Source organism: Pyricularia grisea, chromosome I (genome assembly GCF_004355905.1).
Source record: "Pyricularia grisea strain NI907 chromosome I, whole genome shotgun sequence".
In the NCBI taxonomy this organism is placed as follows: domain Eukaryota; kingdom Fungi; phylum Ascomycota; class Sordariomycetes; order Magnaporthales; family Pyriculariaceae; genus Pyricularia; species Pyricularia grisea.
The window spans coordinates 544,022-565,931 of record NC_044973.1 but is presented as its reverse complement, the minus strand read 5'-3'; the positions used below and the strand labels follow the sequence as shown (position 1 = coordinate 565,931).

Below are 21,910 nucleotides of genomic sequence, written 5' to 3'. Positions count from 1 at the left end.
TCACACATGCAAGCACAATTGAGGACAAAACGGTATCACAATTTTTTGCTGGAAAGATGAATTTGGTATAGTGTATAAGTCCAGGCTAGAAAATAAAGAGACAGGATATCGTTGGTGCGTGAAGAGCCCGCGCGAGAATTATTATCTAGATGGCAGAAGCTACTAAACCTCCTAGGCTCCTCGTGGGAGAAACAAAAGAAGGCGCAACTTGCTGCATTAGAGTGAGAGAGAGAGTTGCTGCGAGGGACAGGACATCCCCAGCCTCCTTTCACCCAGATTATCAAAGAGCAATCTTGATGTAAGAGGCTTGAGAAATCCCACATTAAAAGAAATAAAGCAACTAAACCAGTAATTTAGAAGACCTTCTTGATGAAACGCTTCCATGAGGGCATGGCAGCAACCTCAGCCTTGTAGGCGTTGATCATGTCCCAGTCGTGCTCACGACGTCCAGTGTCGACGTCGATTTGCGACAGCTTGAGGCCACCCTCACGCTTCCAGATGTAACCACAGGCCCAGAAGAACAGGATGACGGGGACCGAGAGCCACTCCGCGAAGAAGGACTCTGCAGTACCGACACCGGGCTTGTTGTAGGGGAAGAGGGCCGAGTAGAACTGATAGTTAATTGTTAGTATATTTGTCTCTAATGGAGAGAGTTTGGGGATAATTGGGGTTTCTTACAGTGGCAATCAAGACGAGAACGCAAAGAACAAGACCAATCCAGGAGCCGGTGACACCGAGGGCAGCCTGGAAAGGAATCTCGTCGAGGGTGTGGCCCTGGGCCTTCCAGGCCTGACGGAAACGGATGTGGGCCAAGCAGATGGAGCCCCAGGTGAAGAGGGCGGCCAGACCGGAAAGCGAAAGGAGCCAGCTGAAAACCTTTTCGGCACCAGCATCCAGGTTAAGGAAAGCCAGGGCACCGCAAGCGATGATGACGAAAACGGAGGCCAGGGGGCGACCAGATTTGTCAACGTAGGTGAAGACCTTGGGGGCGTAGCCCTGCTGGGCAAGAGCGGTAAGGGTACGCGAGCCTCCGTACACACAAGAAACACCGATGGACAGGACGGAAACCAGGATGATGACGTTCATGAAGTGGTCGAATCCGATAAGGCCGGCGTCCTTGGCAGCAATGACGAAGGGCGAAGTACCTTCGGCGTACGGGTTGGAGCTCAGGAGCCTCTCGTCGGTGGAAGAGACCAGGAGTCCGACGAAGAACAGACCGAGGATGTAGAAGAGGGTGATACGCCAGAAGACCTGCTTGATGGCACCAGGAAGGGCCTTGGCGGGGTTGGCAGACTCGGCGGCGGCGAGACCGACCAGCTCAGTTCCCGAGAAAGAGAAGGCAGCAGTAACGAAGACAGCGCAGAAGCCCTTGAATCCGTTCTGGAACGCACCGGGTTCGTACCAGTGTCTTGCGCCCCAGTACGAGTCGTATTTGCCTCCCTTGGGGCCACCACCAAGCACGAGAACGAAAGCGATGATCATGAAGATGACTGCGAGAGGTTTGTTCCCGATCAGTTTCTGTCTCGGTGGAGCAGACATACTCATCAGGGGTTGGGGCGCTTACCGATAGCCGTGAGCTTCAAGCACGAGGACCAGAATTCTTCCTCAGCGTAACCAAGAGTGCCGAAGATGTTGATTATGATAATGGCAAACCACCAGATGAGGATCCAAGCCCACAGGGGCACGGCTTTTGTTCCTTCCCAGTAGTTCAATGTCAAACCGCAAACAGTAAGTTCGAGAGGAAGCACAACAGCCCACTATTGGTTTGGTTGGTTGGTTAGTCAGGCGTCGCTCTCAATATAGTCGTGATTGCTATATCTAAACCAGGACCGAGAAACTCACTTGGAAAACGTAGTTCCAGCCCATGGCGAAACCCCATGAAGGATCAATGAAGCGGACCGAGTACGTGTAGAAACCACCAGAAACAGGATACATGACAGCGAGTTCACCAAGAGCGTAGACGACGTTGAACATCATGACTCCGATGATGGCGAAGTCAATGAACACGGCACCGGGACCACCCTTGGCAAAGGCAGAACCGGAACCGACGAAGAAACCAGCACCAATCGAGCCACCTGTTTCTCAGAGATATTCCAAAGTTAGTCTCCTCTGTCTCTAGCTAGCTGGTGGATTACATCACATATTCACGTACCAATTGCAATCATGTGCAAGTGGCGCTTCTTCATGGTGCGGTCAAGCTCCACGAGGCCCTGGCCATAGCTACGGCACTTGAAGGACTCCAAGTTGAGACCGTTGCGGGTGTAAAAGTTCTCCTCGCGATTGTCGAAAGCGACGTCCTGGTGAGACGCGTCGGGGGATCCACCGTAAGTGGGAAGGGTACCAGCACCGGCGGTACCCTTCTCGTCCGCCATATCGAGCTTGGACGCCATGTCCTCTCCGAGCCTTGTTGTCTCTTTTTTTTTCGTGTCTCCTTGGGGATGAGAAAGACAACAAAAGGAATGTAAAGGGCACAAACAAATGGGCCGGGTTTGTCGCAATCCGCTAGGGATAAGGCTGCGATGCCAAAAAGGAAAGACGAAGGGGTGGCGAGCGGGTGAGGAAGAAAGAGAGGAAAGTCCAGGAGAGGGGAACGGGACGGGGAGCGGCAGGTCTTATTAAATCCTGTCGATCGCGGTACCCGGGGGTGGAAGCACTCGAGAAACAAACCGTTTTACTGTGCATGCGAGACGACCCTGTCCCATGCACCGTGGCGATGGAGGCGGAAGGGGGAAAATTGGAAGGCCAGTTATCAGTGCCAAATGCTTGCCATCTGGGGACCCAACCCTGGCCGCACCACAAGCCTTCTTGGCAGTCCATTTTTGGGGCAACCCTCCGAGCTGGGTGATGGGGCGACGAAAGGGGCCTTTTGGGGGGCATCAATGAAAAATGGCATAATACTGCTGTCGCCAAGACGCCTGGACTTGTGGGAGGAAGGGGGGCTTCAAGGCAACGTCTGGATAAGGACAACAGACGAAGGAGGGTAGCTAGGTACCTAGGTAGGGCTTGGTAGGTAGGCATACCACCCAACTGCGAACCAATTACAGTAGTCGCGAGGGATACAGAATCAGCTCCCAAGTAAACCAGGTCAATCATCGAGGGCGCGTATCTATGGGTGGGTGGATGGTGTCATCTTGTTAGTTAGTGCAAAGCATATGAACCGTAGAATGCTTCCATTTGCTAATGCATGGAAGCCGCGGAAAGGCTTCCATGCTTTCTGCGGACCCCCGCTTACACCTAGGTTCGACCATCTGCCCAGTAAATGCTAATACCTATGCCCGTCTTACCGTCTTGTCAGAACGGCCATGGTATGCAAGGTCGCCCGAGTCGTAGACAATGGAGAAAGTCATCCCACTGGCTAGAGGAAGTTCGACAAGAAAGGTATCGACATATTGTCTTGTCTTGTCAACGGCGTGTCCGAGAGATAGGAACTGGATCGTATCCGAGAGGCCTGGCCATAATCGAGGCAAGAGAAAAGGATTGCCACCCCTGGTGACGATCCTGTTTAACGAACTGACCACACCCAGACGGATGGAAAATGAGAAAAACAAAATGCGAGACCAGGCTAGGTGGCGACGGGTACTGAGTGAGTGAGCTCGCAACAGTTCATTGAAGCCGAATCCCCAACAACGCAGGCCGCCGTCCGCCGCAATTTTTGCCCGTACCGGCTGGTGGTATCTCTTGCCCAGAATGCCGAGGGCTTGGCTGCATATATAACCCACCCATCGATACAGTCCTTCATGACAGCCCTTGAGGTCCCACTGGTCCAGTCCTCGGGGAAGACAGGGTTGTTTATCAGGTGCCCTGTCGTTTCGGTTGTTCCTCCCTGCTCGACGTTTCCATTCGATTGGGCCTCATTCCCGCCGAAAGTGCCAAGATCTAGTGTGGACCATCTCGGGGAGCGCAGCCACCCGTAGGCTACCCCAGGTTGGGCAGGTCGCGAGAGCGACCAAGACATTGCGGAGTCAAGACCAAATTGGCTGTTTCTGTTCCTGCTCAAGCTGGAAGGCCACCTTTGTGTGAGGGTTGCTGTCCGACAGCCAATTGGTTACCGGCGATGTATACTGGGGAAACAAGCCTGTGAGATAGTGAAAAGAAAAGTACCTAGGTAAGAGGAGGTAAAGGGAAATAAAAGTAAAATAAAAACAAAAAACCCGTCGGCTTGTCATCGTCTGACAATTGGTCTCCATACCTTGCTTCCCCAGAACTCTAGCCTTTTTGCTGTGCCAGTCGGGTGCGTCATGTCCCTCTTCTCGGTGGCCAATTCGGACACGTCTTGTTGGATCCTCTGCTATCGTATGCAGTTTCCATCCCAACCCAACCAGTAACGAGCTTGTGTGGGACGGATAAGCTGCAAGTCCATATCGCATTTGCTTGGCGACCAAGGTGAGTACTCCGTACGGAGTACAGTTTGGTCTGTATGTTATTTAGCCAAGCAAAAAAAAAAAAGGACTGTACAGACATACTTCATTGAAGATAGTTTGTCAGCTGTGTTACAAAGTTCTTCCATAGTGGCGACGCTTCGTTTGAACCGGACCCTCTATTTTCCCCATTATTCAGCCTGACGTCCTGGTTCAAGGGAGAAAACATATGCTTGGCAACGATTTGGAAATGATGCGTGATCCCAGCCCACTGATAACGGTCAATTTTAGCCAGAGATTCATGTCAGTTCGATTGGTAAAGCGCGTATTGTTCGACCAACAAACAATATTGGAAGCCTGAAAAGAACAAAGTAAAGTGGGGTTAGTGGGCATTTTTTTGGCGCTTCATTCGGGTAAGGTACCTAGGTACAGTAGGTCGGTACGGTGTTGGTTGAAGTGGGCTGTTTCTAGCTCTACATATTGCTGTGTCAATTAAATGTCGTCGTAAAGTTGGCGGGGTTTAGGTGCTATACCCACCAGGCGTAAAACCGGAACGTATACAATACTACTATAATTACCTGACATCTCGACAAACGATTCAACTAGGGAATAAAAGGAAGGTCCATGTCGACGGCGCTGCAGCTCGCGTGCTCCCCAGGGCTGGAGGCGCCTGTTGGCTTGTCAGAATCTGACCTGACCCTGATCCCAGTTGCTTGGGCAGAAGAATACGTCCCCACCTAATCTTTTATCGTCGGATACAACGGCAGGGTCCCCTTGACAGGTTCCGGACATTGGACGCAAAACCCCCGGGGTTGCATCACGCGAACCGAGACCTCCTCACCTTTCGTGAGAAAAAAAAAAAAAAAAAAAAAAAAAAAAAGAAACAAAAAGGGGAATCAATTAGTTCAGCTGAACTTTTTGCTTTGACAAACAGGCCCTTGGGACCCCATGGTCTGTAACGAATTAAGAAGCAAACAAGGTTGTTTTTGTCGTTGCCGTTTTCCGATATCTCCAATCGGTAGGACACTAAAACAAGGAGGTAGACAAGAGTCCGAGCTGAAAGAAATTCGTTTGTTTCTGGAAGAATAGCATGTGGATGGACGAGCTGTCAATGTCGATTCGCTAGCGTCATGCAGTGCCGCTACAGCGTTAGCAAGCGCATTTTAATTGCACAGTGAATTTCACTAAACCGTACTTGATCCATAATTCAATGCAATATCGTCGTGCTTTCTTTCTGTCCGATTGGATATTTGGCGTGCCTCCAATCGGCATTGTGTGATTGCTACCCGTTACCTTATGAAGGTAAGATAGGTAGTTAATAGTAACTTCAGCGGGCAGTCTCCTTATGCATAACGTACGTACCTTACCTTATTCTGCACACGGCCCGCATACGGTAGGTACATGGGCGGCATTCTTCTACTTTGGTAAAGGTGCCACTAGGGTAATAGAAAATCGACTTGCCGTATCCTGTTGTGGTACTCCGGAGCTATAAATCGCATAGATTCCCCAAGATTCATAGTGACAGGCACTGACCAGGGGAAACGCTGGGGCAGAATACGCCATTACCACTTGCCAGGACACAACTCTGGGGAAGCGGAGGTGGCGATTGCATCCACTGCTAAACTGACCGACTGCCTGATGGAATGTTTGGTTTGTTGCCTGCTTTAGCTTTGGGAATGTCCCACAACTAAGGCAGGTGTAGGTTTCTTTTACTTAACAGAATCATCATTGCGGGATGCCAAGGCTCATGGCCTGGAGGATGCTCGTTTTAGAGTAGGCATTATTACGACTATGATTCACGTGCAATTGAAAATTGTGGAGAGGGAATTTATTGACCTACGCTTGCTACGCTGATTCTAGGATTTGGAGAAGGCGGGGTTCATGCAAATGCTGATTCAAATGTTGGCCCCATACTTTATCTTAGGTAGGCACTGTTAACAGGACTAACAACCAATGCCTTCGAAAACGGTAGGAACTCAACCCACGTCGGTAGGTTGATGCACAATGCTCCTTCCTTTTTGCATCTTTCTGTCTGCCTGCGTGGGTTATTTGCTTTCATTGCCTGGTTCTACTAATGTAATTACAGCCCAACCGATGGCCGGTAGCGAAGAGCAAACATTTCCAATTAGGTAGGTACTACGGACCAAAGTGAGGAGCAGTGCACAAAAGCAATGAAATCCTTCATTTTTGATCCGTTTTTTGTCTTTTGGTCAAAAAGTGACCATCCAGTGTAGATTGACCCTTGACTGGCTTTTTTTCTCTTTTGGAGGCCCTCGTTCCTCTTGCCGATCCGCTGCCTTCACCTGAGTCCTCGCGTTTGATCTTTGGCTCCGCATCATCAGCAAACTCCCCTTCATCGCTCTCGTGGTGCTTTGCATCACCTTCCAAAATGTCAATGCCAGGGTTGTCGTCTTCTGCGAAAAGATCTCGCCAGGACCCATCGAGCACACGAATATCATCACCTTTGAGCCCAACGTCATAAGCCTGCTTCATCAGCCGCATACACTGCGACAAAGACAGAATTCTGGGTTAGCATCACACAAGCATGACTTTTCAATGCTGTCTTCTTCTACGCTCGAGGATTCTGCAGCTCTTTGGGGTCATGCATGTCTCAGGACACTCGAGTCGCGCAAAACACAAAAACAAGAACTACAGCCGAAGCTGAGAACGGGGCAAGACTTACCATGCGCCTACGTTCGTCAAAGTCGAACATGGGTGTGAAGTATGTTCCACTTGTTAGCCCAAAATCCCCCTCTTTCTTGACACAAACTGACCCAGCTTTGTGCTTACTTTGCTCCATCTTGACCTCAAAGTCGTGACCACTGACCAGGACGACACCCGCTCTCCGAAGTTCTGCCTCGGGCGCCTTCCAAGGCTCGTAGATGTACTTTTTATCCAACGACGCGAGCTCGGGAACCCATTTGCGAACAAAGACGCCATCTGGATCCCATTTCTTGCCAAACGAGATGGGACTGTAGCATCGAAAATATTGTGAGAAAAAGGCTGTGCAGCTCAGCCATTGCCAGTTGCCTGCATTGCATGCCGGCTCGTGGTCCAACAGCAGCTCCTCAAAGACGTCAAGCCCACGCTCCCAAGACACATAGCACCCTCCTCGGGTCAAAAAGCACGCCACGCTATGGCGCCCGAGATGGTGTATCCACCCTTCAACCCGTAACTGTCGCATCAGCGCATCGATCCAGGGAAACCCTGTTTGTCCTGCCTCCCAACGTCGGAACCATCTCTCAGCATGTTCAGAGTCCACCTCATACTCGAATTTTCTGAGAATTTGTCCAGATACTGCATCATCTTCCACCTGCGAAGGCAAGTGCCATGGGATAAACTTGCAGTGAGCGTTACCCGCGGTCTGGCTGAAACATGGCCCTATTGCAGCCTGCGCGGCGAAATACATGTCTCGGAAGAGCAGTTGGCCTGTCAGGCTCTCCGGTGGTAGAGATGCTCCCTTCTTCTTGGCGCGATTGTATGCATCTACCGTATCCTGCACGCGGTGGTAGAAAAGACGTACCGACAAGGAACCGAAATGCATGGCTGGTGAGAGCAGAGTGGTCGACTGCGGCTCAAATGCCGCCGGGCTGGTTTGTGGTTTGCGGAACGTTGCCGTGTAGTCTTGGTTCTCAATTATGGCATCAAGCTCCCTCAATGCAAGGCTCTCACCACCCTTGTATGGTGTTGTTGCCCGAGGATACCCCAGCTCCTCTAGCGTCTCAATGGCAAAGTCTCCATTTGGACCTGCAATTGCCCCATATGCCTTATCTTTTGCCTCACTGCGCCACTTGGCGTTGTAGTCCTGGCCAACATCTGGCAAGTCGGGACTGAAGTCTATCGGCATCTCACCGGGATCCGGCAGAGCCGTGGGTGCGGGAATCGGCCGCGGTATAGAACCAACCTTGGCACCGGCAGTTCGTAGCCGGGCCATGGACATGGTCGGTTCTCCCCCATTGGCCTTGACAAGGGCATCACTATCCCATAGTGTTCGGCCATATCGCGTTACGACCTTGACCCCAGCCGCCTGGGCAGCTTTCTTGACAACCTCATCGCGCTGACGTGCATAGGCGTCTGTATCTTTCTCAAAGACAAGATGCGTCACCTTCCAAGCCTTGAAGAGCTTAGGGAAGAGGGACTGTGGAGCCTCTCGAAGAACAAAGAGCTTGGAATTTGGATTAAGATTGGTTATGGAAGCCGAAAGGTCATTCTGGCAGTCCAGTCTATGGCCAATGCGTCGTATCAGTTCTGATTGATTGATACCCGCGAGGAAGTACTACATCTGCGGTAAACCGGTAGCTCGGTCATCCCGTTTCGTGTATGCCACTTACAAATACTGCCAGCGATTAAGGCCACCTCTCGACCGGTATACGTAATGTGGATCCCAGGTGAAAATAGGCCACAAAACTGCCGGGTCAAGGTCCAAAGCCGCCTGCAAAGCTGGGGAGTCGTGGAGTCGCAAGTCGGTGCGAAACCAGTAGATCACTCTGGCGCTTCCCATGGCGATTGAGCTGTGGCGTACGCAATTGTGCCGTCAGACTGAGCATAGGTCAGCCAATGCGGTTGGTTGCAGAAATTGAAGATGGAGTGGGAAATCATTGCTGTAGTACCGTGGTTGAGCCGAGCCCCACGATCGATAGCAAGCGCATCGAGATGGAGCCTAGTCTATGGGGGCGGGGTTTTTCCTTTGATGCATCAGATCAATGACGTAAAATTAATTGATCGCCGCTCGAGAAGAAATTCTATAAGTTTTCAATATCCGTCCACTCACGTCAGGGTGAATAGAGACAGACTAACATTAGGTAGGTATATTAAGGGCCGCGGAGCATACCGCCGCCTACGTACCTCTGGGCAGACCTTGGGGTGATCTCCTCGGACTACCGCGAATACCTGCTTCTGTAAAATGACTAGAATTTTAGTTTGGAAGTTCTATTGTTTTATTTTGAATATTGCGCCTGCACAATCAAGGGTTCGTGGATTTTAGCGTTGAAAACCCCCCCTCGTTCGCATTCCCCGCGTTTTGATGTCGGGCGGGTTACCTTCCTGTCAAGCAAAGGACTGCAAAAACGGCACCCGCCTGTTATGCCTTTTTTTGGCGATAATAGTGATTAGCTTTGAATATATTGTTATTGGGTATCGATTTCAGGCATATTTTCCCCCTTCATTAAGCATGTCAAACAATCCCTCGTCTTCCAAGTCTTCGACTGGGGAAATTAAAACCCTATCCAGCCGTAAACACACTGCCACAACGTCAATCCTCTCAGAACGCCCTAGAAAGCGTCCAAACAGCCAAGCTGACTTGGGTGCGTATATGGATCGGCCCCCGACGTGCGCTCCGGCGTTGAGGTTCCGACGGTACGAACATGACGTCGAAGATGAAGACGCGGCAAGCGAGGTCGCGTCCGGTGGTGGTGACGACGATGCCGCTTCTTCCGTCGCTGGCGGGGGTCATCAGCCCAGGAACCGCGAACCGTCCGCGGCCAGGTTGAGGATGCCGGAACCAAACGCCACCCTCCTCCTGCCGCACCGTCGCCGTTGCGACCCACCAGCCTTTCGCCGGCGAAACCCAAACGGTGAATATGCCACCGTGCTGCGTGGGCTTCGGCGTTATCTGGATCAGCAAGCCATGCGGAAAAGTGATGTCCAGCTCAGGCTCGAGTTGGTGCAGGATATGGTTCGCGAGGTTCTCGTGTTGTACGATCTCCCCGACGGGAAACGGCCAAGGGGGAACGTTTATGATGCGATAATCACGCTTCAGCAGAATGAAAACTACTTGGGGGTTTGGAAGGCGATGGACAGTGATGCGAGGAGAAAAGATTGGATTGAGCATGTGTTAGGTCTACATAAATGTAGCAGTTGAATCAAAATCCCGTTACTTTTTTAGGATACCGCGTATTGAAAGGGGGAAAAAGAACATAAAAAAAAGGACTATAGTATAATATTGATTTGCCGTAACATGATGATATGCCCTGGCGACTTTGGCAAATGAACTGCCCAAAACAGTCAACAAGCTTGCTCTGAGTGGCTCGGTGATGAGAGGATGGTTGGGCAGGTAGGTACCTTGGGTACTTAGGGAACTTCTTCTTCCTAGACTAACCGCACGCACCACAAACCGCTTTCCCCTTGGACTTTTAAAATCACAAAAGTCCTCAATTCATGATAGTATCATGGTTTCTTTTCTTATTTTCTGCTTAACATGCCTTTCTAATTTGCGGGCGCATCATGACAAACAACCTCTGCATTATTTCCAGCAGGGTCAATCACAAAGGCGCCATAGTAAGCAGGCCCATAGTGTGGTCTCGGTCCGGGGCCCCCGTTATCCTTGCCACCGGCCTTGACAGCAGCAGCGTGGAAAGCATCCACCTGAGCTCGGTCTTGAGAGGTTCAAGATCCAATATTTAAAATGTCAGTATTCCGCATCAAGCTGGCTGTATTTGACAGAAGGAGTATACGATCAAGAAGAGTATGGCCAGTCAAAAGGGAGCCAGACAAGGCGGAAAAAAAGTGTTTATTACTCACCACCGCGGAATCCGATATGCGTGTTGGTGTTGGCCTTTTCGGCCATGCCGGTTATCCAAAAGTCGGCGTGGGCACCGCTTCCGAGCCCGACGGCCGTGGTGCCCGAGCTCGTGGGGAAGCGCATCTTCTCTTTGTAGCCGAGCGGGGCTAGGGCGGCCGTGTAAAAGGTGACTGTGGCGGCGAGGTCTGCCTCGGCGACTTGAATGCCGACGTGGTCGATGGGCATTTTGGAAGATGGTGTGTTGATTGTGTGGCTGTGGGAAAAAAAGAGTGGTTATGCTGGTAAGTTGAATGTTTGGCGTCTAGACCTAGTAGTCTTTGTTGATACCTACAGAGCTTAATAGATATCAGGAAAGCCATACGACTAAATAAATAGTAAAAAAAATCTTATTCTTTCGATTTACACAGGCACCCGGAGATGTCTAAGGCTTCTCCGAGCCAAACGCCGAGCTGGCATTGTGCATCTGCAGTGTCGCATCTCACTCTTACATGGGTGCATGTTAGCCAAGCAGTGCTGCCTGGGTGGAAGCAGCCTCAAAGATCCCAACTGGTAGTTGTCAGCGTTGCACAAGCTTCATACACGCGTCGGGTGGTAAGAGGCTGGTCCTAGGTCTCGTCAAAGTCGAGTCACAATTATAGGAATTGGTCCCTTTTCAGGGCTGAATACTCTATATACAACGAAGCCAACTAAACCAAACTATATACAAAACACCCCCCTAAATCACAACCCAAACAAAACAAATCCCCTCAAGCATTAGCGAGCGGGAAATCCACCGGTCCGCTGTAGACCGTCTCCTGGACGCCGTCCTCTCCCACGACGACGGGGAACTCGGAGGCCTGCCACTCCTTCGACCCGGCGCGCGAGTTGGGCCCGTCGCTGTACCGCACGACCAGCAGGTAGAAGCCGTCGGAGCCGGGGCGCGAGACGATGCGGCGGAACTGCCACGAGACGCGGTCGTCGGCGCACGCGAGGTACGGCGAGACGTCCGGCAGCGCCGCGCCCGAGGTGTCGTCGCTGTAGCTGCAGGTCGCGCTGGGGCCCGAGGGGAAGGCGACGTCAAAGGTGATGCTGTAATGTGTGGATGGCGGGGGGGTTAAAGCGTAGTTTGTGTTAGTGTACTTGAATTCTTTTTTTCCGTGCATTGGGCTATAGGCTATAAATCAAGTCGCTAGGAAGGAAACCATTGCGCAGGGTGACGTACGAGGCGCCGGGCCCGCCTTGCACGGTAGCGGCGGAGAAGTTGGTGGTTTGGATTGCTTCTTGGCGAGGGGCTAGAGGTGCAGCAGTGGCGGTGAGGAAGAGGGTTGAGAGGATGCCGAAGGATTTCATTTTGGCTAGGTGGGCAGATTCAAACGAAAGACTTAAGAAGATTGGATGTTGTCAAAGTTTAGCGATGGTGTCTGTCTCTGTCTGGGCCTGAAGCTTGTAGTTGCGAGTGCCTGCAGAAACAAAAAAATAAAACCTGCCATAGCCGTGCCATTTGTACGGTTTATATATCAAAAAAAAAACCAGACTAAAAAAGGTATTTGACATGTTAGCATAGTGAGCATTGTGTTGGAAGATCCTCAATGAGCCACATCTCGTATCATTCCTGGGTCGATTGGATGCAAAGCATGTAAGCAGGATTCCACACGGGGGTCATCAGCTGAACTAGGTGAGCATGTGAAATGCCCCGTCGTCACTCTGTATTGGACAGTCCTACAGAACCATCCAAATGGGGCTACGAGCCTTCCCAGCATTAACTTTGGGATACGAAGACCTTGCCAAGCATTTGTTTTTATCCACCACGGCAAGCCACAGGATTCACTCACCGTACGGAGTAACCCCTCGTAACAGGATATAAATGTTCGTGTTTGCTAACAAATATGTGGGCAGCAGGCGCAGGGGGTTCGAAAGCGTTGATGAATGACCAATACATGGCAGACAAGCGGCGAACACGGTCAGCATGAATAATGGCTTTCTCGGGTACATCAACAGCTCACGAGGCGATTGGCTCGGTGACAGAATAATGCCCATGTTTGGTCGTATTTTTTTTTATATATATAAAGCTCTAGAACTAGACTAGACCAGTCTAGTTATATCTTAGCCAGCCATGCCTTTGTCAGCCTGTAGCGCATCAAAGCGACAAAGGTACCCGACGCGAGTGTCAGGGATCCGGCATAGAACATGGCTGGTCTGTAGGCTTGGAGGCCGTTTTCGGAGCCTCCATATGCGTCAAGAAGGTGTCCTGCGATAGGGGCGCCCTGGAGGGAAAACAAGAAACAATGTCAGTTATTTTCCAAGACGACAACATGCACAAGCAGAGGCAAAAATGACACGCGCGACTCATCATCAAATATCCTCCACCCCAGCCAGTGACGAGCATACCCATGGCGACACCCACCCTCGCCGACCCAAAGACATTCCCCGCCACGGTCGGCATGGTCGAGAAAAAGGCACCGTTGGCCAGCCCGTTGACCACCACAAACACTGCAAGCGGGGCCAAGCTGGTCGACGCCGGCCACAGGACCAACATGCTGATGGCGCCCATCACGAAGCTGCCAAGTAGGGCGTTGACGGCACCCAACCTGTCGCAGAGGACCCCAGATGCAATCCTACCGACCGCAGAACTCAAGTTGAAGCCGGCGAGCAAGGCAGCACCCGTGGCCGATGTGAGCCCAAGACCCTGCTGCGCGTAGAGCGGGATGAAGAACGGCGGCACGAGAAGCGGGAACGTGCCGATGGCGCTGGCGGCAAAGAGAAACGCAAACGCAGGGTCCTTGAAGAGCTTCCACTCCACCATCCCGCGGGCGCTGACAGGGCTGCTTTTCCTAGCCGTCTTGGCCTCTTCCCGCTCCCTGATTAGCAGCGCGGCCGGGATCCCGGTGGCCAGGATGGTGAGGCCGATGGCGCGATAAGTCCAGGCCGGACCCAGGCGCTGGATGAGCTTATCCGAGACGATACTGAGCGCCGCGCCGCCGAAACCCCCACCCGAGAAGACGATGCCGTTGGCGAGCCCTCGCCTGCGCCGGAAGTACTGGGCGGGCATGATGGAAAAAGTGGAGAAGCACAAGCCCATGCCCAGGCCGACGGTGAAGCCGTTGGTCATGAACAGGCCCGCGACGTTGTCGATGGCAAACCCGGCGAGGATCTGGCCCAGGCCCAGAAGGAACACCCCCAGGGTTCCCATCCACCTCGCACCGACCTTTCTGAAGAACTGAGCATTGATCACCGCCGTGGCGGCGATCAAGGTGGGAGCGAGGGAGCCGGCAAATGACAGCGTCGAGGGGGAGGCGAGACCCCGGGCGATGAGGACGGCCTGCATCACACCCCAGCTGTACGAAATCCCGACGATCCAAAAGGCTAGCACGAAGCAGCACCCCGTCACGACCCAGCCATAGCCGCCTTCTGGGACCTGACTATCGGCTTGCCGGGACGCTTCGAGTATTGGATCGAGCGGAGCAGGCGCGGTACCCAGATTCGCAGTGCCTCTTTGACGAGTGGTGTTGCTGCTGATGTTTGTGATTGGAATGCTCTGGGGCTCGAGCAGGATAGATGTTGTGGATGACATACTGCCGGCAGCTTGAGGGGGCTGCCTCAAGAGTTGTAGTGTCGTGGCTGATGATGGATATGCTTCAATCTCCTTGATAACTGACAAAAAGTTCACCAGAAAACAAAAACCATGTCTCGATAGCAGTTTTTATAGCATAGAAACTTGGTGCAATTATTAATTACCAGTGACAAGGTCATGACGATTACTGATAATCTGCCCTATTGGGTTGGGCCAAGACGCCAATTGCTAGACTAGCCGCATACATAGCAGTGACGGAACATCAAAACACCGCAACAATATGCACCCTTGACATGTTTTTACTCTCAGAAATGCCGTTACAGTCAGGCGGCATGATAAAAGTTGCAAACATCCTGGGTTGCTTACAAACACCATTGCTACACCTTTTGTTCACCGCCGGCGACTGCGGTTCGCATTTATACATGATCTGGGTTGAAAGACCATTGCATCATCGAGACACAAGGATACGAGACTATTGAATATTTTGAGAGTAATTACAATAGAATTAGCATGTCTAAAATCACTGTCTTTGCTTCTGCTGAAAATAGGAGCGAAACCCACCTTTACTGAATAAACCTCTCATCAGCGCAACTGCTCTCCCAATAACATCATGTTTATTCTATCACCCTCCAGCCCTCCATATATACACCAATGACTTGCAACTTGCTTTTACAGCCTTGTACTACCGGCCCGTGGCGATTGCGATGTGCTCAAAATCCATACACGCTTTTGGGACAAAAACAAAGTACGGTGGTTAGCCTCAAGTTCAATGGTGTTCTGCTTGGCGCAGGATCCAAATAAAAACCCCTCGAAATGAAGCAAATTATTCTCACAACCATTTCGGGCTTAGTGCTTATTTTTCTTTCTGTTTCGGGTCGTCACGTACCCATCATCTCTTGGGGAGACACACCTCCTTTTTTTTTGTTCTTGTGTGGTGCCGAGAAGCGTGCATGCAGATGCATGACTCTTGAAATGTGTGGTGGGGGTGCATTCGAGGACTCGAGAGCGCAGTCGGCCGTTAATGAGTTGAACCTGGACTTTCTTGTCACGAATCAACTGTTCATGCCCTCTAAAAGAGATATCTCGAGGCTGGAGAGAAGAAGGCCAGCACCAAGTAGATTTTCAGCTAACAGTGTGTTGCGTTGCACCTTGCCTTTTTAAACCCTTTGCGTGCCTCTACTATGGTAAACGCATGGTGACGGTAGCCAATCTTCGATTCCTCTGGTTAGATAGGTTTTCCTCTTGCGTAAACTACCCTTGGCGATTAGTGACACATTGCCCGACCCTCCGTGTTTTTATTCTATCATGCTATTTACATAGTCTCGGATAATATGTACATCCGACCAATGACCGGCGGTCGAAAAAAAAAAGAGTCATCATCAAAAATATATATCCCATGTACAAACCCACACTTGCGCCGAGTACAACTCCAGCATTCCCAAAACCAAGGCGTTTTCTTCCTCTTGTATATCCTCCTACATCCTTCTGTTTTTATCACACGCGTCACTGTGCTGTGAAAACGAGCTCGTCACCATGATGGCGTTTTTCCCAGACGGCATGGGCCTGGCCTTGTCTCCAGCACCATGAGCATCGTCGCCGCTCTCGGAGCCACCCTCGTGTGTAGTCACGATCGCCGTGGCCAGGGTGCTTATGTCCGTGAGGCCGATGTCGTCGTCGTGGAGGCGGCGGTGCCCAGCCTTGGAACCCCTATTTAGCGGCGTATTCCTGCCCCCTTTGCTCCCGGCACCGCCGCCGCCGCCGCCGTCTCCGCGGCGCGACGACTTGTCCCCCGAGTAGCCCAGCCTCTCGCGCACGGTCCTGCGCAGCGGCGCGAGGTGCGGCAGGCAGGCGCCGACGATGGCGAAGCAGGGCTCGATGGCGGACCAGATGAAGACGGGCCCCATGGCCGAGGTGACGTCGGCGGCGCGGGAGAGCTCCGAGAGGTAGACGCAGCGGAGGACCGAGGCGATGCAGACGAAGCCTCCGATGAGCATGAGGCCCAGCACGGCGCCCTTCTTCCGCGTGCTCATGTTCAGGGCCAGGATCTGCGGGATCGGGATCGCGAGCACGTAAAAGTCGATGAGCATGTTGATGATGGCCAGCGCCAGGAAGAAGGTGTTGATGTCGATGCACACCCCCGGCGTGCCCATGAACTGCGTCCAAAAGTGCGTCACGGGCTTGCAGACGTTGCCCATGGTCACCCAGATCGTGATCGGGTAGAGCAGGGAAAGACAGATGCCAATGTATATGGCGGCCTTGAAGGCTCTACTGGTGACCAGGTCTCTGGTTCCAAAGACGCGCATGTAGAAGAAGAGGATGCTCAACTTCACCGCGCCGCATGCGCCGCCGTAGACAAAGGTATAGATATAAAGCACTTGGTAAATCTCTGGGATCTGGTCGATGGTCAAAGCCCAGACATGTCTGCCTGCACCTCTAGAGGAACCTATGTTTAAAAGAAAAAAAAAAAAAAAAAAACGTGGAGTGCCTGTTGTTAGACAAATTGCCGATTCAGTTTAGTGGCTTGCATTGGAAAAAAAAAATTGCTTACCTGCTATAGTCAGCCCAACGGTCCCCGCGACGAATATCAGTGCTACCAGAATGGCCCAGTCGTCGGATAAAAATGCATTGCGGGCGTAGAAGCGGCAGATGAAGCGTGCCACGACGGCGCAGACGGCCAACACCAACAAAACAGACACTGCTGCCGAATCAGCAGGCCCTCGGTTTTCGCTGAGATCGATTCCATCCGGTGCTGGACCAAAAACAGCTTGTATTATCGGGTCCATAGTCGGTCGTCTCTGAGCTGCCTCGGACGGTTCTTTTGCTTGCCTAGGTATTATACTGCAGATTGCAGAATGAACCAAAAGTTCGCGCCAGGGACATGGACTAGTTTTACAACTACCGTATGTAGGCTAAGAACTTGAGGGCCCCAGAACCACACCCCAAAGAATGCTAGCGTGCTACATAAGTATGCCCAACACCACCCAGCCTTGACTGGGGAGTGATCAGCACGAAATAATTAAAGAAACACAAGGCTATCGGAACATTTCTCCTTTGGCACAGGACGTGCAGTACCGAGAAAATCCCATGCCTGGGTACAAAATGACAAGGAGCTTGTAATTTTGACAGGGCATTGGGCCGTGGTACATACAACGTACATCACTTGCATTGGAATCATATCTTTGCCGAGGGCCACGCGAGACTCTCAACCGCAGCATCAATCATACTTACAATGATTGGTTGAGAGGGAATGAACAAAAGAATTCAGACGACCTATCAGCCCCTCAAAAATTCCCGGGCTCAAGTTCCGGTGTGCTTGTGGGTCAAATTTTTTTTTTTTTTCTTCGCTACGCCAAGAAGATAAGGCTTTGGGGACATGATGCGAGATTGAGAAATGCGACCTGTTGCTTGCCCTTGCATAAGGACCCTCAAAATTTTGAAACATTTAAATTTTGCGGAGGAAACTGTTACGACAAACACGCCAGAAAATAATTATATCCAACAGACAACCAATGATATGTTCGAGACGAGAGACGAGATATGGGCTGTTTACACTCTTACTGACTGACACTGGGAGATGGTCAAGTCTAGACTCGCATGGATGTTATCGTTGAAAGGGGCCTCTACCCCACAACGAACGCTCCTGAACTGGAACTCCATAGTCACCAACAGCAGTGGGCCTTCTGCGTGGAGTGAGGGGAAATGTTGGTGTTGGTGCAGGGTGCATTAATACGAAAGCACCTACCGAGATAGTACGAAGTAGCAATTGTGGAACACAGCTGACTTGGGAAATGGGGTCTTTGCCGTTTTACCCGAGGGTCGTTGATTCTCCTATAGGCCGATATGTTTCCTATACGGCAGTCAGAGTAATTTTAGCCTGACTGACATACAGTAAATATTAGTCTCCAAGACGAGAGTCTTCTTTCTCTTTCCGCGCTTGTGTAGCCACAGGGTTTTATCCCAGTATACCTAACCCATTCCGAAAGAAATAAAATAACAAATAAAATAAAAATGACTTCCGTCACCAGCTTCCCAGAGGTGCCTCGCTTGACACAGATAGAACGCATCGGTCCCAAGGGGTACCTGCGCTATGTCTTCAACTTTGCCCTCCCAGAACACTATGACCTTGAGACAGTGGCAGAGGCCCTGCAGAAGGGTTACAACGCCACCAAGGAGCGATTGGGAATCCTCCGCTGCGAGGCCATGCCGGATCCCGACGCCGGCCAGGAGGGCGTCTTCAAACCGGTCGAGATACCGGCCAATGACGAAATCGACAAAATCGTCGTCAAGGACTTGAGAAAGACTTTTGGCCAGACACACAGCCAACTTCGGGAGACGGGCTTCCCTGTATCTGCTTTCGAGGCTGACGTCGTCATGCGGCGCGGAGTGTGGCCACAGCCCGGCGAGCGTCTGCCAATCTCTTTGCTGCAGGCAAATTTCATTGAGGGCGGGCTGATTCTGACTTGGTGCATATTGCATGTGTTTGGCGATGGTACCACATTTTACCAATGGATGCGAATCTGGGCCGAAGAGGTTAGGAAAGCCGAAGGAGTGGAAATCGCCGAGCCGCTCGTCTTTGACTCGGCCATGTGGACCGACCGCGAGCAGATTATGCAGCCGAGCGGCAAGAATGCCGGACGTCCTGAGGATCACCCCGAATATACGGTGCTGCCATTCACCCCTCCAGGGATGCCGCCCAAGATGCTATCGGAAGCCCATCGCGGCAAGGTCTTTTACTTCTCCCCCGAGGCGCTCAAGGAGCTCAAGGCCGAAGCAGACCCAAAGACCAAGGCGCTTCAGGATATCGGTGGCCAGGACTGGGTGTCTACCAACGATGCAGTTTCGGCGCTGCTCTGGCGGACCGTCATGTCCGTGCAGCACGGACACATGCTCGACAAGCTCGAGGGGGACCCGGTTTCCGTTTTCAACGTCGCCATCGACGGGCGGCAAAGGACAAACCCGGCCGTGCACCCTGCCACGCTGGGTTGCTTCCTCGAGTACGTCGCGGCGTCTGCCAGCGTGCGGGACATGCTGGACCCTGCCAAGACGAGCGTGGCGGATTTGGCTGTGCTCATCAGGAAGGCGGTGGCGCGGGCGACCAAAGACCACACCGACGACGTGATGACGCTGACGTCCAAGCTTGAGGACGTCAACCGACTCGTGCCCACTGCGTTCCTAGACGTTCCCGGCTTCCACTGCATACAAACAAGCTGGGTTGGCTTTGAGCTGTACGGACTTGAATGGGGGCCCAGACTGGGCAGGGTCGAAGCCGTAAGGTCACCACATGTAGGCGTTATTAACGGATTGCAAGTTGTTTTCCCGATTCTGCCAGATGGTGGATGGGAGGTTCTGGTTGGTGTCGAGGAGAGCTGTTTGGATCGACTGATGGAAGAGCCATTGTGGAACAAGTTTGCGAAAGCAAAGTGAGAGGAAGGGTGGTAGGTACCTAGGTAGGTACCTTAGTCAGGCTAATTCTTTGCAAACAAGAGGTTGGGTCGGTTGGTTGCTTGTTGCCTTGTCTGCAAATGGCATGAGAACATTGGTGAAAGGAGAAATGGTGGATGACGTTCTTGCTGTTTGGAGCCGCACGTTCAGGGAAGTGGGGGAACCAAAGATACAACAACCATCAAAGCCTGCCTGCATGCAGCTCGTGTCTGTCCCTTCCCCTTTCATACTCCTTCCAACATTTGCATTAGCCCAAACGTAAAACTAAGGCAGGTGCCTACCGTATAAAAACCACCTAGCTTGTCTTATGCAGCCATCACGCTTGTCAAAACCTGCGGCAAAGATTAGAGGTACCTAAGGTAATTTAGGTAAGTTTACCTAGGTAGGTACCTACCTAGGTAGGTAAATGAAAACTCCCCCACTCAAACAAACACGTACACCATCGAAAATGTCCCCCCTCCAAACCGGCGCAATTCATTCCCCGCCCTAACCGTAGCTTTTGACAGTCAAGATAATGACTTCCTGGTCTGATTTTCTTCTGCTGCCATCTCGTGCATCACTCTTGGTATCGAATCGCCATGCAGTTCGGCAGGCTGCTGGTTCTCTGGCGGCAGCTCATGAGCCGCTGTTTGAAATCCCACGTTCTCATCCTCCCGCCCGTTCCCAGCCCCACGTCCAACGGCGGCTGCCCCGTACCCTTCGCCGCTCGTCCCCCGGTCCGGCGAGACGTTGTGCATTTGCGCTGATTCCATCTCGGCCGGCCCGGCCTCCGAGCCGCTCGACGTCGCATCCTTTGCCACCACGTGTCTAGCCCCATCCTTGCCCGGCACCACCGCCGCCGCTGCCGTCGTCGCCACTGCTGCTTCCGGAGAGCATACGTGATCCTTTTGGTGCTGCCGCCTGACGAACAAGACGGCAGCGGCCACGATCATGGCCACGCCCGCGAGCACCCCGATGACGATGCCCGCGATCGCACCCCCGCTGAGCTCGTTTTGGTTCGTCCCCGCGCCGTTTCTGAAACCGAACCCGTCGGGCGGGCCGGTGGGTCTGTTAGGGCCGCCTGGTCCGGTGGTCGTGGCAAGGGACGGGTCGATAGCTCTCCCCGCGGTGGCGTCTGCCGTCGCCGTCGTGCTGACCATGGCAGCCACGTCGAATCTGAGCGACGTGGCCGACGGCTGCGCCGAGCTCAGGCTGCTGTAAACCGTGGCCAATTCCCCCTCTGTAACGTTGTTGAGCGGGTCCCACCGGCTGCTCCAGCAGATGTTGATCTGGCCCTTGGTCTCTGTGCACTTTTCGGTCCCTGCGAGGCAGCACCAGGACCCATCGCCACTGTCGTCGCGTTTGCTGTTGTTGTTGTTGCCGCCGCACTTGATTGTGCTACCATCCGACTTGCAGTCCGTCGGGAGCGTCCAGCACACGCTGCTGTCCTTCTTGGGCCCATCGCAGCAGTACCGCCGGCCCGTGTTGGGGTCCTTCGCGCATGCCTTTTCCGGTGCTGGACAATAGTTCGAGCCGAACCCCGGGCAGGACGGAGTGGATTGGAACGTGGTGAAGAACCAATCGTCGAAATATGAGACCGGGTCGAGCGGTGATGACCCCATGGTTGTTTCACTTTGCGTATATCCCTTCCCCAGTTTCGATTTCCCACAACAGCCTCGTTATGTTTGTCCGATACGGCCCGCCCTTGTGTACGCTCGCTTCCAGTCCAGAGTCCCTGTTGGCGATGTTGAACAGGACCATCACGGGTTAAGCAAAGAGAAAACAAAAGGCTGAGGAAATCGAGTTGCTATAGAGTAGAGAGGGACCGCACACGAGGCAGGCTCGGATTCGAAACAGCACTAATCTTTTTTAGCTCGGAAAAGAAATTATTAGTTGATCCCTCCCGTGGACTATTTTTCTTTCCCCTTCCGGAAATAAGTAATATCTCGACTAGCACCTAGCGCTGTTCCCTATCCCAAAACATGCCGTTGACAGTTTTGTTTCCTGCACTTTTTTCTCCAGGCACGGGCCTCGCCCATCACCCCGCCTCGTGTTGCTAGG

At 52.3% G+C, this 21,910-nt stretch overlaps 10 protein-coding genes across 10 annotated transcripts; 2 read left to right on the top strand and 8 right to left on the bottom strand.

The window, feature by feature from the left end:
- Positions 1–32: 32 nt before the first annotated feature.
- PgNI_05253 (uncharacterized protein) lies at positions 33–3,499 on the bottom strand. The gene is made up of 6 exons (XM_031125287.1): positions 3,270–3,499; positions 2,153–3,106; positions 1,843–2,075; positions 1,565–1,757; positions 679–1,490; positions 33–611 (listed from the first exon to the last, which is right to left on the bottom strand). Exons 2-6 carry the CDS (start codon positions 2,388–2,390, stop codon positions 354–356), a joined length of 1,734 nt encoding a protein of 577 aa, XP_030982772.1. The 5' UTR covers positions 2,391–3,106; positions 3,270–3,499; the 3' UTR covers positions 33–353.
- A 63-nt stretch (positions 3,500–3,562) lies between these two features.
- Positions 3,563–3,955, bottom strand: PgNI_05252 (uncharacterized protein; the record flags this gene model as incomplete). The annotated part of the gene is made up of 1 exon (XM_031125286.1): positions 3,563–3,955. The coding sequence occupies one exon, from the start codon at positions 3,953–3,955 to the stop codon at positions 3,563–3,565; it is 393 nt and encodes a 130-aa protein (XP_030982463.1).
- Positions 3,956–6,252: 2,297 nt separating this feature from the next.
- PgNI_05251 (uncharacterized protein) lies at positions 6,253–8,859 on the bottom strand (the record flags this gene model as incomplete). Its single annotated transcript, XM_031125285.1, has 3 exons — positions 6,253–6,863; positions 7,042–8,581; positions 8,690–8,859. The coding sequence occupies 3 exons, from the start codon at positions 8,857–8,859 to the stop codon at positions 6,540–6,542; spliced, it is 2,034 nt and encodes a 677-aa protein (XP_030982461.1). The 3' UTR covers positions 6,253–6,539.
- An 810-nt stretch (positions 8,860–9,669) lies between these two features.
- Positions 9,670–10,218, top strand: PgNI_05250 (uncharacterized protein; the record flags this gene model as incomplete). The annotated part of the gene is made up of 1 exon (XM_031125284.1): positions 9,670–10,218. One exon carries the CDS (start codon positions 9,670–9,672, stop codon positions 10,216–10,218), a length of 549 nt encoding a protein of 182 aa, XP_030982462.1.
- PgNI_05249 (uncharacterized protein) lies at positions 10,181–11,204 on the bottom strand. Its single transcript, XM_031125283.1, has 3 exons — positions 10,878–11,204; positions 10,419–10,732; positions 10,181–10,348 (listed from the first exon to the last, which is right to left on the bottom strand). The coding sequence occupies exons 1-2, from the start codon at positions 11,101–11,103 to the stop codon at positions 10,563–10,565; spliced, it is 396 nt and encodes a 131-aa protein (XP_030982998.1). The 5' UTR covers positions 11,104–11,204; the 3' UTR covers positions 10,181–10,348; positions 10,419–10,562.
- Positions 11,205–11,488: 284 nt separating this feature from the next.
- PgNI_05248 (uncharacterized protein) lies at positions 11,489–12,314 on the bottom strand. Its single transcript, XM_031125282.1, has 2 exons — positions 12,080–12,314; positions 11,489–11,946 (listed from the first exon to the last, which is right to left on the bottom strand). Exons 1-2 carry the CDS (start codon positions 12,205–12,207, stop codon positions 11,625–11,627), a joined length of 450 nt encoding a protein of 149 aa, XP_030982997.1. The 5' UTR covers positions 12,208–12,314; the 3' UTR covers positions 11,489–11,624.
- Positions 12,315–12,953: 639 nt separating this feature from the next.
- PgNI_05247 (uncharacterized protein) lies at positions 12,954–14,428 on the bottom strand (the record flags this gene model as incomplete). The annotated part of the gene is made up of 2 exons (XM_031125281.1): positions 12,954–13,121; positions 13,262–14,428. The coding sequence occupies 2 exons, from the start codon at positions 14,426–14,428 to the stop codon at positions 12,954–12,956; spliced, it is 1,335 nt and encodes a 444-aa protein (XP_030983004.1).
- A 1,415-nt stretch (positions 14,429–15,843) lies between these two features.
- On the bottom strand, positions 15,844–17,232 carry PgNI_05246 (uncharacterized protein). The gene is made up of 2 exons (XM_031125280.1): positions 16,977–17,232; positions 15,844–16,871 (listed from the first exon to the last, which is right to left on the bottom strand). Exons 1-2 carry the CDS (start codon positions 17,209–17,211, stop codon positions 15,904–15,906), a joined length of 1,203 nt encoding a protein of 400 aa, XP_030983003.1. The 5' UTR covers positions 17,212–17,232; the 3' UTR covers positions 15,844–15,903.
- Positions 17,233–18,436: 1,204 nt separating this feature from the next.
- Positions 18,437–19,852, top strand: PgNI_05245 (uncharacterized protein; the record flags this gene model as incomplete). The annotated part of the gene is made up of 1 exon (XM_031125279.1): positions 18,437–19,852. The coding sequence occupies one exon, from the start codon at positions 18,437–18,439 to the stop codon at positions 19,850–19,852; it is 1,416 nt and encodes a 471-aa protein (XP_030983006.1).
- A 524-nt stretch (positions 19,853–20,376) lies between these two features.
- PgNI_05244 (uncharacterized protein) lies at positions 20,377–21,471 on the bottom strand (the record flags this gene model as incomplete). The annotated part of the gene is made up of 1 exon (XM_031125278.1): positions 20,377–21,471. One exon carries the CDS (start codon positions 21,469–21,471, stop codon positions 20,377–20,379), a length of 1,095 nt encoding a protein of 364 aa, XP_030983005.1.
- Positions 21,472–21,910: the final 439 nt, after the last annotated feature.

Coding starts and splice junctions, on each gene's coding strand:
- PgNI_05253 (XM_031125287.1), bottom strand. CDS start 2,390: ATGGCGTCCAAGCTCGATATGGCGGACGAGAAGGGTACCGCCGGTGCT. Junction 2,076..2,152: donor CTTGCACATGATTGCAATTG/GTACGTGAATAT, acceptor TCTGAGAAACAG/GTGGCTCGATTGGTGCTGGT. Junction 1,491..1,564: donor CTTGAAGCTCACGGCTATCG/GTAAGCGCCCCA, acceptor AACCTCTCGCAG/TCATCTTCATGATCATCGCT.
- PgNI_05249 (XM_031125283.1), bottom strand. CDS start 11,103: ATGCCCATCGACCACGTCGGCATTCAAGTCGCCGAGGCAGACCTCGCC. Junction 10,733..10,877: donor GCATATCGGATTCCGCGGTG/GTGAGTAATAAA, acceptor GAACCTCTCAAG/ACCGAGCTCAGGTGGATGCT.
- PgNI_05248 (XM_031125282.1), bottom strand. CDS start 12,207: ATGAAATCCTTCGGCATCCTCTCAACCCTCTTCCTCACCGCCACTGCT. Junction 11,947..12,079: donor CAAGGCGGGCCCGGCGCCTC/GTACGTCACCCT, acceptor CACACATTACAG/CATCACCTTTGACGTCGCCT.
- PgNI_05246 (XM_031125280.1), bottom strand. CDS start 17,211: ATGGACCCGATAATACAAGCTGTTTTTGGTCCAGCACCGGATGGAATC. Junction 16,872..16,976: donor CGTTGGGCTGACTATAGCAG/GTAAGCAATTTT, acceptor TTTTAAACATAG/GTTCCTCTAGAGGTGCAGGC.